The sequence below is a fragment of the Erithacus rubecula genome, assembly GCF_903797595.1.
Source record: "Erithacus rubecula genome assembly, chromosome: 16".
NCBI lineage: Eukaryota > Metazoa > Chordata > Aves > Passeriformes > Muscicapidae > Erithacus > Erithacus rubecula.
This window is the reverse complement of record NC_136668.1, coordinates 13,544,378-13,561,644: the sequence shown is the minus strand read 5'-3', so window position 1 is coordinate 13,561,644 and position 17,267 is coordinate 13,544,378. Positions and strand designations below refer to the sequence as shown.

Sequence of the window (17,267 nt, the reverse complement as noted above, 5' to 3'; positions counted from 1 at the left end):
TGAATATTAGCCCACTTCATGCACTGAAGTTGTTGGCAATACTTGGATTTTGTGAACAAATTTACTCTTCTACTATTCATTAAATTATAATGTGTTGGTAAAGAGAGGTGACTGAAGGTTGAAGGTGTATGTTGATAAATATTTACACAAAGTGTAAAAGACTGCTGCAGTTACCCATGAGTGGGTACAATACATTATGAAAGCAGCCATTGCATAGGGCAGGAAAGAGAAACTGGCACTGGATTCATCTGCCCCAGCTCTACGTGTTTGAGTCTTTGTTCAGTCAGCTAAAGAAATCCAAGAGATGATTTGAATGTTCACCAGCACTCAGAGTTCATTTGCTATGGCAGTGCTGTTGTCTGGGATGTAGCTGAAGTACCAAAAGTGAATCAGTGAGAGAATCAAAAAGCTGATCTGGCCAGTGGCCCAAGCTCAGGATGTGATTCACTGTGTAGCCTGTGAGCTATTTAAATGATGTTGCTTTATATTCAGCATCTTCTGCAAATGCTGTTTTAAGCTTTTCTTCCCCCATCACTGCTGTGAATCAACCCTTTCCCTGTTAATAGGGAAACACGTGTTTTGAGCAAGGGAACATCTCCTCCTGTTTAACTGCAAGGTTTGACATGCTCTCAGTTCACTGGTTTGTGTCACAACATCTGTGATGCTGAAGAGGTGCCCTTGCAGGTGTCTACACAGAGAAAAACAGAGAGCTCTGTGTTCTGATTTAAACACTTGTCTCCAAAAACCCCATCTATTGAAATGCAACAGTGTTTAAATGATGAAGTACAAGAGTTCAGCAAAGCTGCTGCTGAGAGAAATGATTGATCCAAGATTAAATTTCTGCTTCAAATCAAGGCATTTAGTTCAGGAATCAAATTTAAAAAACCTAATGTGTTTTACATGAGCACTTCATGGATGGGAAGTGCTTATTCCTTATCAGCTCAAATAAGCTTTCCCTGGCAACCTGCTCTCAGAGTTCTGGGTTTTGTTCCCCTCAGCGTGGTTTTATACAAAAAGCTACAGTTGTATACAACCAAATTTGGATGTAGTTGTCTTTTTCATGATGGAATTTGCTTTATCCAGTTGCTTGTTCCTGACAACTGCTCTCTCTGCAAGTACCAGAATGCCAAGATAAAAGGTTGATAAATATTATCCAAGTTCTCAGTGTTGTTCTGACTGTAGTCTCCAGTCTACCCCAAGTTATCTTCCAGCTGTACTTCAAACTGAAGCAAACCTGTCCCCACTTGCCTGGCATCCACAGGTGACATCTTATCAAACATCTACTTTGTGTGTACGGGTGTTTCATGTTTCCTTTCGTACCTTGTTAAAATTGTTGGAATATTCATGAGAGGGAATGATGTCCAGATGGAGGTTCTACCTGCAGATGTTAATCTGGACGGACACAGATCAGCTCTCATTTGTTTCAGTTCATGGAATATGGCATTTGCTCAGTGCCTTTCTCTGAGTCTTGTCTTTCTTCTCTGTCTTCCTTCCTCCCACACTTGCCTTCCCTTCAGGTACAGCAACAAGTGGAAATGGAGATTTTGGTGATTGGAGTGCCTTCAACCAAGCTTCTCCCTGTGCCAGTGCTTCATCTGAAGAGCTCTTCAGCAGCACAGCACAGCAGCCAGCTCTAGAGCTCTTTGGTGGCTCACAGCCAGCTCCTAGCCAGCCCCCAGCTGCTTCCAATTCTATGGATCTTTTTGATTTGATGGGACCCTCTCAGACAACCATGACTGCCTCCCAAAGCATGAATTTCTCCATGATGAGTTCCAGTTCCATGGGTGTCAGTTTACCCATGTCCAGGTCACAGGTATGCTGCTGTTGCTACACTTTGCTAATGAATTTCTCCTTAATCACAGCATTGAAGATTGATCCATTCCTCTCCTGGAATACATTAGACCTGGTCACTCAGATGTGATCAGCATTTTGTCAAAAATGTTTCCATTGCCTCCTAAAGAAAAGTCTTTTCTTGAAGATGGCCTTCATTGCTCTAAGAAATGCAGCTGCTTTTTTGAAGCAGTTGAGTTTGGTAGTGTAAAGCCATTCTCCAGAGAATATTACAGGTTTCCAGCCTCAAGTAGGTGGAGGTGAGGACTGGAAAAGACAGAAGTGCCTCTGTAGTGGAGGGTGGTTTGGAAATGGTAAAGAATCAGCATGTGGGAGTTCAAAACTTGGCTGCTGCTGGTCAGTGTCACTCCACATTGATGTGGGACTTGATCTCTGCTTACAAATACTCTTCTAATCTAACTGTGGAACAGCATCTGTCAGCCCTGCTTTGGAAAAGCTAAAGTTCATGGCCTCATGGGTTTTTATTATCTTCTGTGGAAAACTAAATACTTGTTGTTTAGTCCTGTTTCCTACCAGTAAATTGTTTCAAGTGAATCCCAACAGACTTTTCTTTTTCAGCCTCTGCAAAGCATGAATCCAATGATGCCGAAGCCTAACTCGCTTTATAATGCAAGGACAGAGATGGTCCAGAAAAATGCAAACAAAACTCTCCCCTCAACTTGGTCAGATCCCAGTGTAAATATCAGTTTGGACAATTTAGTTCCTGGGATGCAGCCTTCCAAGCCCCAACAGCCATCGCTTAATACCATGATGCAGCAACAGAGTAAGTGATCATTGCAGTGGTTTCACACTGAGCCCTGTCTGTGTTCTGTAGGCTGTCCCTGAGATCCAAGTCCCCTGTCCATGACTGTTTTCCTTCCTTTAGTCACACATTGTGACACAAGTGATATTCTTTAAATGGAGATTGGTGTGTCAGGAGGCTGTGCCTGTGCAGGTTCTGCTGTAGAGCTTGCACCATTTCTGTATCTTGACTTTGGGCTTCCTAATCTTTAGAACTTCTGTAGAGGATTTATTGGTATAAATTAATTACATTCATACCTTCTACAGAAGTTTTCTGAGTATTCACGCAGAAAAACAGGAATACAAATGTGGTAAAATCATAGAATCATTGAGGTTGGAAAGGACCTCAGGGATCTCCGAATCCCAGCTGTGCTCCATCCCCACCTTGTCACCCATCCCAGAGCCCTGCGGGCCCCGTCCATCCCTTCCTTGGACCCCTCCGGGCGTGTGGTCCCTGTGATGTGCAGCTCAGGAACAGCCGCAGGCTGTGTGCGGTGTCCCTGTTCAGGCCAGCGGTGTAGGCGCAGGATGGCCTGGCTGTGAGCCTCACTGAGCGTTTGTGTGCTGTCGTTGCTGCAGGTGTGCACCAGCCGGCGAGCGCCATGGCGCAGAGCTTTGCGGCGCTGAGCCTGGGCGCGCCGGGCGCCGCGCTGCCGCTGCCGCTGCCGCTGCGCGCGCCCCTGCCCGTGGCCCCCGCGCCCCTCCTCGGCCAGGGAGTCGTGGGCATCAACCTGGGCACTCTGGGAATGGCCGTGCCCAACGTGGCCGTGGCCTCGCTCACTCCTGGGACTGTACAACCCAAGCAAGATGCCTTTGCCAATTTTGCCAATTTTAGCAAATAAAGATTGTAAAATAAGTACATAAAATGAGATGAAAATAAAATAAATGGGCAGACTGAATGAAGGATTTTTAGCTGCACAAATATAGCTGGGGAAGGGATGGGAAACACTGATCAGTTTTGTTTTTTTTTTCTTTATCAGTTAAAGTGTCTACATAAAGAACCAAAAGCTATTTTCTAAGTGTTGAAATAACTAGTGTTCAAATTCTGGAGAGGTCAGAGATTCTTCTAAGGAATGTGTTGGATGATTTTGCAAAATAATTTGTATTAAGACCATCAAAAAACCTTTCCTACGTAGAAGAACCAATTTTAACTTTGAGACTTGATGGAAGACTGGATTGGGGACTGGGTAAAAATGTTTGAATCTAATTTTATACTTTTTTTTTTTCTTGAAGAGCTTTGACTTTCTTTTCCCCCTGTCCCTGATCGCTTTGTCATGATTGGATCATTCCTTTTACTACCACTGAGTCCACAATTGTGAAGTCACTCAAGTACTATGATCAGTTTTTTATAAGAATATATATTTTTGTCCAAAAATGGCTTACATATGTGACTATGGCTAATTCAAAGGGACCTGGAATGTATATATACTTTTGCTAATGTTCCAGCCACACTGCTGTATTACCCAAATTTTTATTGTAAAAATCCTCTCTCAGCAATTTGGTGATCAACAGATTTTTGGGGTCTTAACGTGCTTCTAATGTTACAACTGATATCCCATGCAAGTCTGGGAGAAGCTTTATCCAAGACTGCTGGAAGGTTTCCTTTCAGAAAACTCCAGAAAATGCACTTTCTTGGAGTTCTCCAGTGGCACTTGGCATCCTTTGTAGCACCAGTGTCCCTCAGGAGCCACTGGTTTATGGCATCAGCAGCAGGTGAATCACACTTCAGTGATGTAAATCTAGAACTTAACCCAGTGGCATTGGATCCTGACTTTTATACAACACTTGGTGATTCTTTTGTGTAAATATGGCATTAGCAGCTGTGGAATCCAATAGAGGAGTAAAAAAAAATATATATATTAATAAAGGAGACCTGTAGCAGTCAAAGATTTTACTGATTTACTGAAAGCAAGAGAATGAATTAAGGTTTGGGGGGGTTTTGTTTATTTCCTTCTGTAATTCTGCATTTAAGTTCACATGAATCAAGATTTTAGAATCTGGAACACAAAGACATTGTTATATTCACAAGCTGGGAATACTATTAAGAATAAGCACTATACTATAGGTATGAAATTTATTGCCTCCCTTTTCTTATGTTGGATTTCTTTTTTTATTATTAAATTGATAAAACTTTGTTTCCATTGTATTCATAATGTTCTGTTATACATAACATTAAAACGTTCATTAAAATCAATGTTGGGCTGCTTTTCCTTTCATTCCATTTGACGTTTATGAGAGCATTTGGGAAAAAAAAATAATTATAATTTGGGCAAAGTAATTTTTATAAATAATTTAAAATTGTTTAATGACTTCTTATCTGAAGCCTTTCCTATCTGGCTCTACCGTTAGGAATTAAAAATGAAGCAGGCAAGATATCCTGACCCGCTCCAGCCTTGCTAATGCTCCATCTACAACATTTCTAATTAGGCAGAAATTCATGTACTTCAGCTAAGTGGTAATGAAAAGTGATTCATTTGCTGAATAAGAGATGAGAGTGAGTGTAATTAGCTGACTGCGGTTTTTAATCTTTCAACAATTCAATGTGTTTAAATTAGTTTCAAAGAATAGGAGCTTTCAAGTGTTGTTACATCAAAGTAATCAAGGCAGCCTTCAGCAGCTGAGTAGGAGAGATGGCTCTGGTTCCTGTTCTGAAACCTGTACACTTATTTGGGATAATCATCTTCAAACCCTCTTGTTGGAACAGATGGGAAGGCTCAGACTGGTTCAATGTATGCAGAATTGTGGTGGGAAGGAAGCTCCTGCCAGGGCTGGGGAAAGCTAAACCTGGAGTCAGTGTTGTTATCCTGTTGGGTGCAGTGCTCCTCAATCTTTCTGGGATGAACAGGATCAGTCTGTTCTTTGTGCTGTCCCTCTAAGGCGGGTTTGGCCAGTGAAATAGTCAGCTCTGACTTGAAGGACTGGGTCCCAGTTGTTCACATCTCTTCAGAGAAACCCTGGGTTGGTGGTGATAAAGCAGGTTTGTCAGAGATTGGAGTAACTAGTGGAAAACGTGGTCACTTTGGGGTGTGTCTTTGTGGTTGTGCCAATTACACCATAGTCAAGGGTGGCCTGGCTCAGGGAGCAGCCAGAGGGGTGAAGTGATCTCTGTTCATCCCATGGATCAATATCCTCATGCATCAGGGTGTGTGGAGTGTGAGACAGCCCCAAAATAAACATCAGAGAAGAAGCTGGAAAGCACCTTCAGAACGTGGGCCAGGTGCATCCCTGTGCATGTTTTCTGCAGTGGTGAGAAGCTGGAAGTTTTCTCCCCAGTTCAAGCACATGATCATATGTAGCAGTGCTTAGCAGAATGTGGTTTGCATCTTTATTTAAAGACTGAATATAAAATGGGTATTTGCTTAAAACAATACTGAGCATGTTTAAGATAAATGCTATAAAATGTTTCCATGGCTGATATTTCAGGTGTGAACAAAATAATATCTTTTAGCTAGAAATTACCTTTCTGAGTGAAAATGCAAATGAGCTACTGTGTGAATGGGGACAGATCTACCAGCTGCTGCATTATAGAATTCAAATATAGCCAAAATTGTGGTGCTGTGTTAGTACAACTGCTTGCTTCATTTTTGAAACCAGGACCTGTGATCTCCCCAGAAGGGTTGGCTGGCTGGATGTTGTTTATCTGTGTACAGAAACATAGCATTCAATAGTAAAATAACATGATTCTTTAACTTAACTGTGTGTTTGGTCCTGAGAGTTAAACTTTTACCACCTCTGCATTCTGTAGCTTCTAAACTTTAAAAGAGTTCCATTAAAATTAGTGCAATCCTTTGTAAAGGTTGTCTTCAGAACGGGAGAAAGGGCAGCAAAACCCAACTCTGTTTTTGTTTTTTTATAGAGTCATTAAAAAAAATGCATCTTGATATGTACAAAGGAGTAATAAATTCCAGCACAGGTGCAAGTTCAGTGATAACTAGAGCATCCACCATGTTCTACAAAAGAAATTATATTCAAAACAGCTAAACAAGGGTATTTATAGCAGCATCTGTTTCAGCTCTATCTGTCAGCTAAGAGCAGTGTGACACAGCTTAGGGGAGGTGGGGGAGGGATTTATCAATGAAGTGTTTACATAATGCAGGCAGGCATTGTATACTCAAGGTGATACCAGCTATAACAGGATAACAAATATCTAAAGACACTTTTATTCTCAGAGGCCTTTGCTCCAGGAGTCACTCTACAAAATTGCCTCCATGTTCCTCTGTGCTTGCCTGTAAACACTCACAGCAGATGACACTTTATAGTGCCATTGCTGGCTTCTGATTAAGGCTTTTAATGCTGTTGAGGGCATTTTGGTTTTATTTTTTTTTTCCTTCCTCACATGTTTTATTCCAAGGTATCGCTGACTAAAATTTGGAATGGTTTCAGGTTTTCAGTTGTTTGAGGGTTTCAAACTCTTCTTCCTCTCCTGATGCTGGAAGTGCAGCTCCTTGGGGCAGAGTGGTGCTGTTGTGTGCAGTTAGCCAGAAACCACAGTCCCCAGGAAACTTTTTTGCCCAGATCCCATGAACTTGGAGCTGTCTTCAATGTTTCCAGCAATTCCATGGGCAAAGGGCTTCCTGGAGGTGGTGATGGGGGGATGCTGGTGTTAGCCCTGAATCTGCTTTTAGAGCTTTGAGGAAAGATGTTGCAGAGACATCTCAGTGAGCTGGATTAATGTTGTGAGACTCAGAAGGATGGCCCCTGGAATTTGTAAGTCAATCTCTACAGCTTGTTCAATGATCTGGTCACAGTTTTATCTAGCTGAGATGCCATGGAATTTTTTTTCTCCTTGTAAAATGACCTTTAAAAATGGGGATGTATCTCATTTTCATTTTTTATGTGTTTCTGCATCCACTAAGGAATGATAAGAGGAAAGAGAAAATCTTCAGAATGGGGAAAATGAAGAAGGGTGCCTTTGCAGAACTCAATGTATCCCTGGATTCTGCAGCTGGGGTTCTTTACATGGAATTATCCAGTCTACATAAATCCTGCATGCATTCAACACAGGGAAGGCTCAGCTCATGTCTGTTTTTAAAAATGTCTTTACTCCTCAAAAATTCCCAGATTTTTTTTTTTTTTTAATCGTGCCATAAGGTACTGGCTTACTAATTAACTGGTTCTTTAATCGAGCTACAATTACTTTGTTCCATGAGAAGGAAAGAAAAAAAAAAAAAAAAAAGAATGTATACCAAGACAGAGCTACTTTCGACATCTGGGAACCTCCTAACAGCTGGCTATCTAATGAATATGCATCTGCTTAAGAGGCTGTAGGCCATTAATAAACCAATAGATATAAAACAGAAACAATCTTTGTCAGCTTCAAATGAGATTGGATGCAATGTGCTGTGAAGTGTCACTGTCACATTGAATCGAGCCGGGGAGGTTAACGGGGCTCGGGCGGGGGAGCGGCTCCAGCGCCGGCAGGGACCGGGCTCTGCGGGGCTGCTGCTGCCCTGCGCCTCCTCGTTCCTCCTGTGCCAGCTGCCTTTGAGGCACCGCTGGCCTTTTATTCGCCATTCCGCAGTTGTGTCTTTTTGAGGCTGACAGAGGAGGATGTGGGGTTTCCCATACAAATGGTTCGAGCGACGTAGGAATCGCTCACGTGAATTAATGACTGGGGAGAAGCTACAGGAATGTGATAAAAATGCACTGAGAGAGACCTGGGGCTTTGTAAGGAGGCTCAGAACAGCCCCTGAGCCGTGTTGTACAACCTGATTGTTGTAGGGTGTAATAAATCCCCTTAAAGCAGTACCTCATGTGTCTGTACAGGTATCTCTGACCCCTTAAGAGTTGTATCTGTGCTTGTTCAAAGGCAGGAAGCTCAGACGTTGTCCCAAGCTGTACCAACATTTGGTACCTTGCAGTTCTTCTGTGCTTTTGTTTCCTGTGGCAGCTGCCATAAGAAGTGAAATGGATTTGTTGTAGGGCTCTCTATCCCTTCTCACAGCCTGTGTTTGTCCAGTGTGTCCTTCCTTTCAAGGGACAGTCACCCCATGCAGTGGCCTCTCACAGCACTCAGGAATGGTACCTAGTGACATTTTGCCAAGAGAAAATCCATTATTTCAGCTCAAGCCTTTGTAACAGGGCACTGTCAGCTGCAGTAGAGCTGGGCTGCAGGCACCCCTGGGATGGGGGAAGAGGCAGCATTTATTTTGGGGTTTGGGACCTGTTACCACACATGGACTCTGCTTTAGAGCCAGACTTCCACCGTGTATGCTTCAGTTCCCAGGAAACTATAAACTGAGATTTGGAGTAGTTTTCTTTGCTGCTCAATTGTAAAGGGCAATCTTCAGTTTAGCAGAAATTACAATACGAAGCTTTTTGCCCTTGGATTTACAGGTTTTTGTTACAAGGAAATGGAAGCAAGGTAAGTTAAAATGGGAAGTTGAGTGCTCTGTAATTACTGCAGATTTTACTAGCAGCTTCTCAAGAGAGAAAATTTGCACTTTGTATCATCACATCAGTACAATTTAAACCAAAATCTGTTAATAAGATTGACTTAATTCCTAGAATAGTGTTTGTCTTACCCTTAGTTTTAAGACAGTAGATTGCTCAAAATCTCTTTCAGAGTTGCAGCACGCTGGTGGACAAGTTTAACTGCTGAGAGTCTGAAATTTTACTTCAAGGCTTGGTGTGAAGGGGAGGTGTAAACCTCTCACTACAGCCGAGCACCTTCCTGCTTCTGCAGGGCTGGAATTTTCTCTCCTTGCCTCGGTGCTCGCTGCCACAGCCCCCGGGCAGCAGCAAGGGCTGCCCGCTGTGGGAGCCGCCCGCTGCCCTCCCCGGGGCTCTCCCTTCCAGCCCGGCTTCAGCAGTGCCCTCAGAAAATCTGTTTCGAGGAAGACAAAAGAGCACGAGGCAAAGGAGTGTTGTCCTTATAAGTACTTTCACTTTTCAAGGTAATTTGTAGAGCTTTTATCAATCAGAAAGCTAAATCCATACAAAAAGCATCTATAATGAGCCAGGCAGATCTCAAACCTTATCCCTTCAGCTGAATACGAATTATCCAGGAAGGTGCTTCAGTGGCCATGTTCACCAAGTTCAGCATCCCAGTGAACAATTATAAAGTAAGCAGAGAAGCCACTACTATTGTGATTTGGCATCTATCAATTTCTTGTCTTTTTTTCTGTAATTGATTTATTAATTACAGCATCTTAATGATCTATTTAAAATAAATAAACCATTTACACTATTTCAAAGGTATTTTGTGATGTTCAACTGATATTAAAATAGCACCAGCCTTATGTGCTTTTTCAGCAAGTGACCTAATTAGTTAATAAAGTAATTGAATATTAAAAAGGATGTTGCAAGTGATTAAAATTTAAGAGCCTTCAGAACATTATTAAAGCTATAAATCATACATCACTGTTTTAATTTGCATAGCTACAGAATTACTAATGGTCCCACATGCATAAGCTACTTGGCAATTAGTCTTTTAACAAACTGTTGGTGATACTATAAGGTTACCAAAATCTTTCCCCATTTTTGATTTGCAAACAAAATTCAGGATTGGAGAGCACTAAAGGTTGAATTCCTAAAAGCCAGGAAATTTGGTTCTTTCAGTTTTCTCTCTACCCACCTCTGTTTGCCCTTGTCCCTCCACCTTCTGGACAGGAGGGCACATCCTCCCAGGGAGATGAGGAAGTGTCTCACCCACCTTGAGCTTCCTGGACTGGCCTCCAAGTGGTTTTCCAGCCCATTCTGATGTGCATAAATGTGGCTACCTGGTGCTGGGCCATTTTCCATCTTTCTCTCATATACATACTTCCCAGGAAAGTGGCACTGGGCAGACAAAGGGAGTTGCTGACTGCCAACAGTCATACCTGAGCTCTGTCCCATGGATGCTGCCTTTGGGATGTGGGAGAGCCACTCCAGCTGCTCATCACCTTCCATTCCCTGTGCTGGTGTTTGCAGCTCATGGGAAACCTCAAATATCTGCAAACAGAATAAAGTTGGAGAAATGATGGGAGCTTCCTGGGCAGCAGCTCGGGGCAGCCGTGGCGATGAGGGTCAGCTGCCCTGGCCGAGGCCTCGGGCTGGCTGCAGGCAGGAGGAGAGACAGGATGACAGTTTTCAACTTAATTAGACACAACTGCGCCGGCCGGAGGAGCTGCCCCGGCCTCCCCTCTGCCCGGCTCTCAGCATCGCGGCAGCGGCGGCTCCGGGCCTCGGCAGTGACGGCCAGCGGAGCACGGTCCAGCGCACAGGAGGCAGCGGGGCTGCCTCTGCCTTCAGCGCTCGCAGCCTGACAGGCACACGGGGCTGCGGCAAAGGCAGCGACCTGGTGTGCGACGGAGCACGGCGGGAGCGGGCAGAGAGCTGCGAGAGGGGCACGGCCGGAGCTGCAGCACAGCCACGGGCAGCGCCGCCGCCTCCCCCCGGAGCAGCCCGAGCGCACCGGGACGGGACCGCACCGGGACGGGAGCGCACCGGGACGGGAGCGCACCGGGACGGGACCGCACCGGGACGGGGCCGCACCGGGACGGGGCCGCACCGGGACGGGGCCGCACCGAGATGGGATCGCACATGGACATCGCACCGGGACGGGGCCGCAGCGGCACCTCCTACCCGGCTCCCCCGGGCGGCTTCTCTGCTCCTGCTCCGTTCCAGGGCCAGACCTACAGCAAATGTGGGTGCCTGAGCAGTTGCTGATTTTTCCATCATTTTCTTTGAGGCAGGCCTTCATAGAATACAGAATCATGGAATGGTTTGGGTTGGAAGGGACCTTGGATATAATTTAATTCCAACCCTCCTGCCATTCAACCAAATTTCACTAGGCCAGATTGCTCAGAGTTCCATCCAGCCTGGCCTTGAACTCTTCCAGGCATGGGGCAGCCACAGGTTCTCTGGACAACCCGTCCCAAGCTTCAACACCCTCATAGCCAAGAGCTTCTCTCCAATATCTTACCTCAACTTAGTCTCTTTCAGCCATTTTCCCCCTTGTCCTGTCACTCATCCTCTTGTCCTTTCTCATTTTGGGAGCTGGGATTTCAGCAATCCCAGCCCATCACAGGCACTGGTGCCTGCGTGGCTCTTGCTGCCCACTCCTGCCCTCACACCGTGCCTGCTGGGTCACTGCAGGTGGCTGCCCGAGTAAGCTGCTACCTTCATCTTGTATATATATAAATACATATAGTAAATGGAACAAGAAAGGCTTTACAGAACAGCATTCACACGCGAAACAACGTTGTTTCACCCAGTCAGCACAAGTCTGGGTGTAGTTTTGGTTACTAAAGTGCTGCATTACCAGAAGAATTTCATTTTTGGGCAGCAGAAATTTTTCAGGAGTTCCCTTTGAAGCCTTCATTGAGGTCGGGGGCTGCAGTCCTTTGTAATGTCTCCGTGTCAGCCTGCACAGTTTTGGGAAGCCCTTACAGTGGATACTGTGACAAACACCAGCTCTTTGTTCATTAGTTTACATTTGCTAATAGATGTAAGGCCAGGGTGGAAGATGCTCTCGGCGAGTGATTCACACTCTGCTGCACTAACCTTGCCGTGACTGCAATAAAGGGAGACAGAACCACCCTCTTTTAAGAGTCTTTTTAATTAAAACACCAAGCTGAGGAATGGATGACTTCAGAGCATTTTGACCCAATAAGGAATGACAAGCACATGGCTGCTTTCAAAATAAACTAATTAATAGCCACTATCTTATCAGTATAAAACTGTCAGCACATGAGGAGGGTGGGCAAACCCAGATGCAAAGCATTTGTAAATGAGCCTACACACACACAAAAATGTTACTGCAGTACCAGCAACACACCAAGGAATACACTTTGGAATATCCAGCTCCAAAGGCAAACAGGAGGGGCTGGAGCCGATTCCAATTCCACCTCTGGGCTGATTTTAGGGAAAGTGAAATCAACGATCTGTTTCAGTGCACCTTGACTCCACCACCCACTTTCACTTCAGTGTTGCAACATCACCTGCCATCCCTCACACCGTGGGAAGGGGACCCGGGGTGACACACCTGCCTTTGGACCAGCATCCTCTGCCCACTTGAGATATTAACTTTTTTAACACCTGTTTTTCAAAACACTACAAACACGGGCAATTTCAGGAGCAAACACAGCCAGTGCCCCTCACCCAAATACCCTTTCCTGACACCCAGTCAGTAACTGTCCCACGTACACAAACTGCTCCTTATTCCATATGGATCCCCCGCTGTGAGACACTCCTCCAAAAGAAGACAACTAAAAGCCATGTCTTTGCTCTCACTTTTACACTTTGGATGCAAGGAGGACCCACCAAGGGTATTTCCCACCCCTTTTTTCAGCTTCCCACTGCTCTCATTTCCAAGCCTCCAAGACAACTAAAAATTTTTATCCAGTTGGTTTTTCCACCAACTTTGGGATGTTGCCCAACAGTTGCCCACTTTTCCCCAAAAAGAATCAGCAAGGATCCCTCGCTCTCAGCAGAGGAGTGTAAGATCAGGAACATTCTGCTTTCTGGTCCAGCCTGTCCCAGCTCACAGAATGGGCCCTGGCTGATTCCAGCCCTGCAGCCCCAGCATTGCTCCCAGCTCTTTCCTCTGAGCATGGTGAGTATCCTGTTTGCCATCCTTCCTGCTGCTCTGCCATTAGCACGATAGCATCAGCTTTTCCACTTAAGCTCCCACATCCTTTTCCTGATCAACACGTTGTACAATTGTTCCATTGACCATGCTCTGATGGAAAAAACGTACAGAGCCTGAGCCTCATCCCCCGAAGGGCAGGACAGCAGGGGGCTGGTTTCCTTCTTCCAGCCTGTTCTGGTGCATTTACACATAACTCTACCACAGCACCCACATTCTCAAGCAACAGTATTTAATGGGATTTACTTCACTGCATCATTGTGTGTAAGTGATTTGTGATTTCTGCCTGTAAATATGTGACAAGGCAAGGGCACCCACAGAATGCTGTTTCACAGCCTGGGCAGCAGTGCCAGCAGTTGCTGTTTCCTGATGTGTTCTAGCAGACCCAGCACCATCTCCTGCATCCTCCCACAGCCAGGGTTTCCCCCAGCCACGTCCTCACCTGTGCTGCACAGCTCAGGGCTCCTCTGCTCCCATCCAAAGCACCCACACGGGCTCCTGGCAGAGCTGTGCTGTCACTCCTGCCTGGCCTGGCCGTGGTTCCCTCCACCAAGCGCTGCTTCCCTGCAAAGTCTCCAGATTTGTGTCTGCACATTCCCTGTGACAAACACAGTGATATTTTGTCCATCATGGAGTTTCCTTTGCAGGCTCTGGTGCAAACCACAAGTCAGTTTGCAGGGATGCACCTAAGCCAACACACACGGGTTGAGTTCTGAGCAATGCATGTCGTCAGACCATGTTGTCAGCCCTGGGCTGGGGTGAGGGCTGCCCAGGGAGCTGTGGAGTCTCTGTCCCTGCAGGTTCAAGGAATGATGGATATGGCACTCCGTGTCTGGTCTAGCTGGAGGGTGTCACAGGCTGGAATCGATGATCCTGGAGGTCTTTTCCAGCCTCAGCGGTTCTGTGACTGTGTGAGGACTCTCCCGGTGACTCCAGCCATGCCAGCACTCCAGGGCGGCTGTTTTTAGGGGGAGCTTTGGCCTGTTGTGGAGGCAGAGATGATGCTGTGCGAACGAACACTGCTCACACGGGGCCTGACCTGGGCCGTGCGGAGCACAGACAGACACGGACAGACACGGACAGGGACACACACAGGACACAGACAGACCCCAGGGCGCTCCCGGTGCCTGCGGGAGCGGCTGCGGGCGGTGTTGGCGCTGCCGCGGCCCCGAGCGCTCTCCCGCTCCCCTCACGGCGCCGCGGGGTTTCCCTGCGCGCTGCTGCCCCCTGGCGGGGCGCGGCCCGGCGGCTCCGGGCGGGACCGGGACCGGGACCGGGACCGGGACCGGGACCGGGATCGGGATCGGGACCGGGATCGGGACCGGGATCAGCACAGTGACCGGCAAGGGCCCCGCCAGTGCCCGCAGCCCCCACACTGGTGGCTGGGGATACCTGAATGTTTGGACAAACTTTCTGCAGAGCTTAGAGCCCGTGGAAGGGAGAAATCCAGAGCTCTGGAAATCTCCCCAGTCCTTTCCCAGAGAGGGGCCCCTCCACAGAGTGGGAGCATCGCTCCAGCCTCTGCCTCCTGCCGGGGATGGGGTTCCTGGGAGCAGGGTCCCTGCACAGAAAGGGCACCTGTTGATCCCACAGTTCCCAGGCTGCAATGGGAATTACTCCTTCCAGCCAGGTGCAGGACACCTTCCACTGCCCCAGGTTGTTCTAAACCCCATCCAACCCTCCAACTCCCAGGGATGGAGCAGCCACAGCTTCTCTGGGCACCCTGTGCCAGTGCCTTACCACCCTCAAAAGGAAGAACTTCTCCCTAAAAAGACAACTCTGATCCAAACGTATCAGCATCACTTACCATGGGAGTAGAAAGGCTCTGGAAGGCAGGTTCCCACTGGCTCTGCACACACTGGAGCAAATGCTTGGATGCTGCTCTGGACCTCCCCAGTTCCTGGAAAAGCATCTCCCAATGGCATTGTGGAAGACCACACAGGTAACAGACCTTTGAGAGATCAGGCTACTGGTGGTTACATTTATCAACATTTTTCACTTCACTTCTGCATCTCTAAAAGACAAGTATCATGGTATTGTTATTTTGCAGATTAATACCCTTTTGAACACACAAATAACTGGTTTGTCCCCAGTTATGTGAGTAGATAGCAGTGCTTTATTCACACCTGTGGGTCTACACATCCAGCATCTGTCCTAACCACAGCAGTCTCTGTTCCTTCACTGACAGAATGCATATCACTGTACTGTAGAGCACAAAGAAATTCATGCTTTGAGGCAAAGTGTTACATGGATATGTTTATTGCATTGCAATCTTAGCAATTTTAAATATAAACATTTACATCTGGAAAGCAGAATATTGCAAGTTCAGTATTATCCAACATGTTCATAGCAGCATCAGCTTCCTAAGAAACAAAATGTTTAGGAAGACAAAGAAGGAAATACAAACAAGTTACACCCTCATTTATCACTCTAACCCAAACATGGAACTGCAGCTGTGAAACAGATATTGAAGTCACCAAATGTGACCTTGAAGACATCAGTGATTTCAAGACTGAAGAGTTTTTGTACCTGATTCCCCACGTGGTTTTCATGTGCCAAGGTGAGGTTAACTAACAGTCACGAGCCTGGAGAGGGCAGAGGGTTGATGTATCTGCATTACCTGACAGAGAGAGTTTTGATAACAACACTGGGCACTTGTACTGCATTTACCACTTCCCCAGCTACTTAACAGGCAAGGAGTGCTCTTGGATGTGCTACAGCTGTGGAGCATCAGGGAGAGGGATGGAAGTGACTTGCCAAGGCCATTCAGTGAGCAAGAGGCATTGAAGAGAGCAGAATTTGTCAGCCCCTGACTTCCAATCCCCAATTCCAATCAGTCTGGTGGCTCATGCTGCTCCTCTGTGAGTCCCTAAGGAAGTTTGGCAGGTGACTGACTGGTTAACACATCCCAACCTGTGCAACTACAGTGGGTGTGTACACCACTTCAAAAGAGCTCAACCCATCTGCTCCCCTTGTAATGCCCCTTTTATTTTAAGGGAAACCAAATATTTCTCTCATCTTGTCCTCTCAGAATAATGTGTCAGCTGAAGACACCTTGGCACAGCTGCACTTTGCTCTGAAGCAGTGGAAATCAGAAGCAATCTGTGAAGGAGCAGCTTTCATTTCTTTCCTGAGGGAGAGCACTGATCTTTTCAGAGGAAAAAGGGATGGCTATGTTTTCACACAAACTGATCAAACTACTTTTCATTCTAAACCAATACAAGACTGACTGAAAGTCTCAGGTGTACTAATTTTGTTCTACAAAGTCATCCAGGTGTACACCAGAAAGCTAGAAGCTAATAAGATAGTTACCCAGGAACATCAGGAGGCATTTTCCTTCCCTGCCAGGCCTTCACTTCCACCAGCTTAGAGCAAGAACACTTACAGTGACATCTGAAAGGACTTGTAAACATCATGAGACAATCATCTCTGCTACTTCCCCATTATAGTCCTTTCTCCTGCACCCCAGAAAGCCAACAAGGAAACCCAAGCCTGCTCCATCCTCACCACAAAAGAGCAAATTTGCTTACTTCCTTCTTCTCCCACTGGGTTTCCTCTGCAAAATGTTAAGAGGCAGGATCAAACATGTTAGTCATTAGGGGTAGAGATTCCAGGAGCAGTTCAGGTGCTGTGAAGGGCTCACAGCACAAGGAGGATGCACTCAAGAGCTGGCTCAGCATCCTCCTCTTCATCCACACAGCTCAACTGCCCAGTGCTGGCAGGATTGTGCCCAAGGCACTTCCTATGTCAACAAGTTGCAAGCTCCCTTCAGGTACTCATAGGCTGCAATTAGGTCAGCACAGAGTTTCTCTTCTCCAGGCTGAACAATCTCAACTCTCTCAGCCTTTCCTGGTTTGCAAAACTTTAATTACAATCAGAATTTCACAAATTCTGTATAAAGTTCCTTTTCCAATACTATTTCTAGTCAGCAGCAGCCTTTCCTAATATTCTAACAGGCTGTTTTAGGATTGCTATTAGTATAAACTTGAGTTTTTTCTGCCAATGTCAAGAAGCAAAAGCATGAATTGAAGTAGTTCTGGGCTGCAGATGCTGCAGACCTCAGCAT

The 17,267-nt window shown here is 46.1% G+C and overlaps 1 protein-coding gene across 1 annotated transcript in view; it reads left to right on the top strand.

The window, feature by feature from the left end:
* Positions 1 to 4,825, top strand: part of CLINT1 (clathrin interactor 1) — a 46,102-nt gene extending 41,277 nt beyond the window's left edge. The window contains exons 10-12 of the mRNA XM_079319588.1: positions 1,518 to 1,813; positions 2,410 to 2,614; positions 3,211 to 4,825. Of these exons, the coding sequence (XP_079175714.1) occupies positions 1,518 to 1,813; positions 2,410 to 2,614; positions 3,211 to 3,473 (764 nt within the window). The 3' untranslated portion in view covers positions 3,474 to 4,825. The remainder of the gene's footprint in view (positions 1 to 1,517; positions 1,814 to 2,409; positions 2,615 to 3,210) is intronic.
* The last annotated feature ends 12,442 nt before the right edge of the window (positions 4,826 to 17,267 follow it).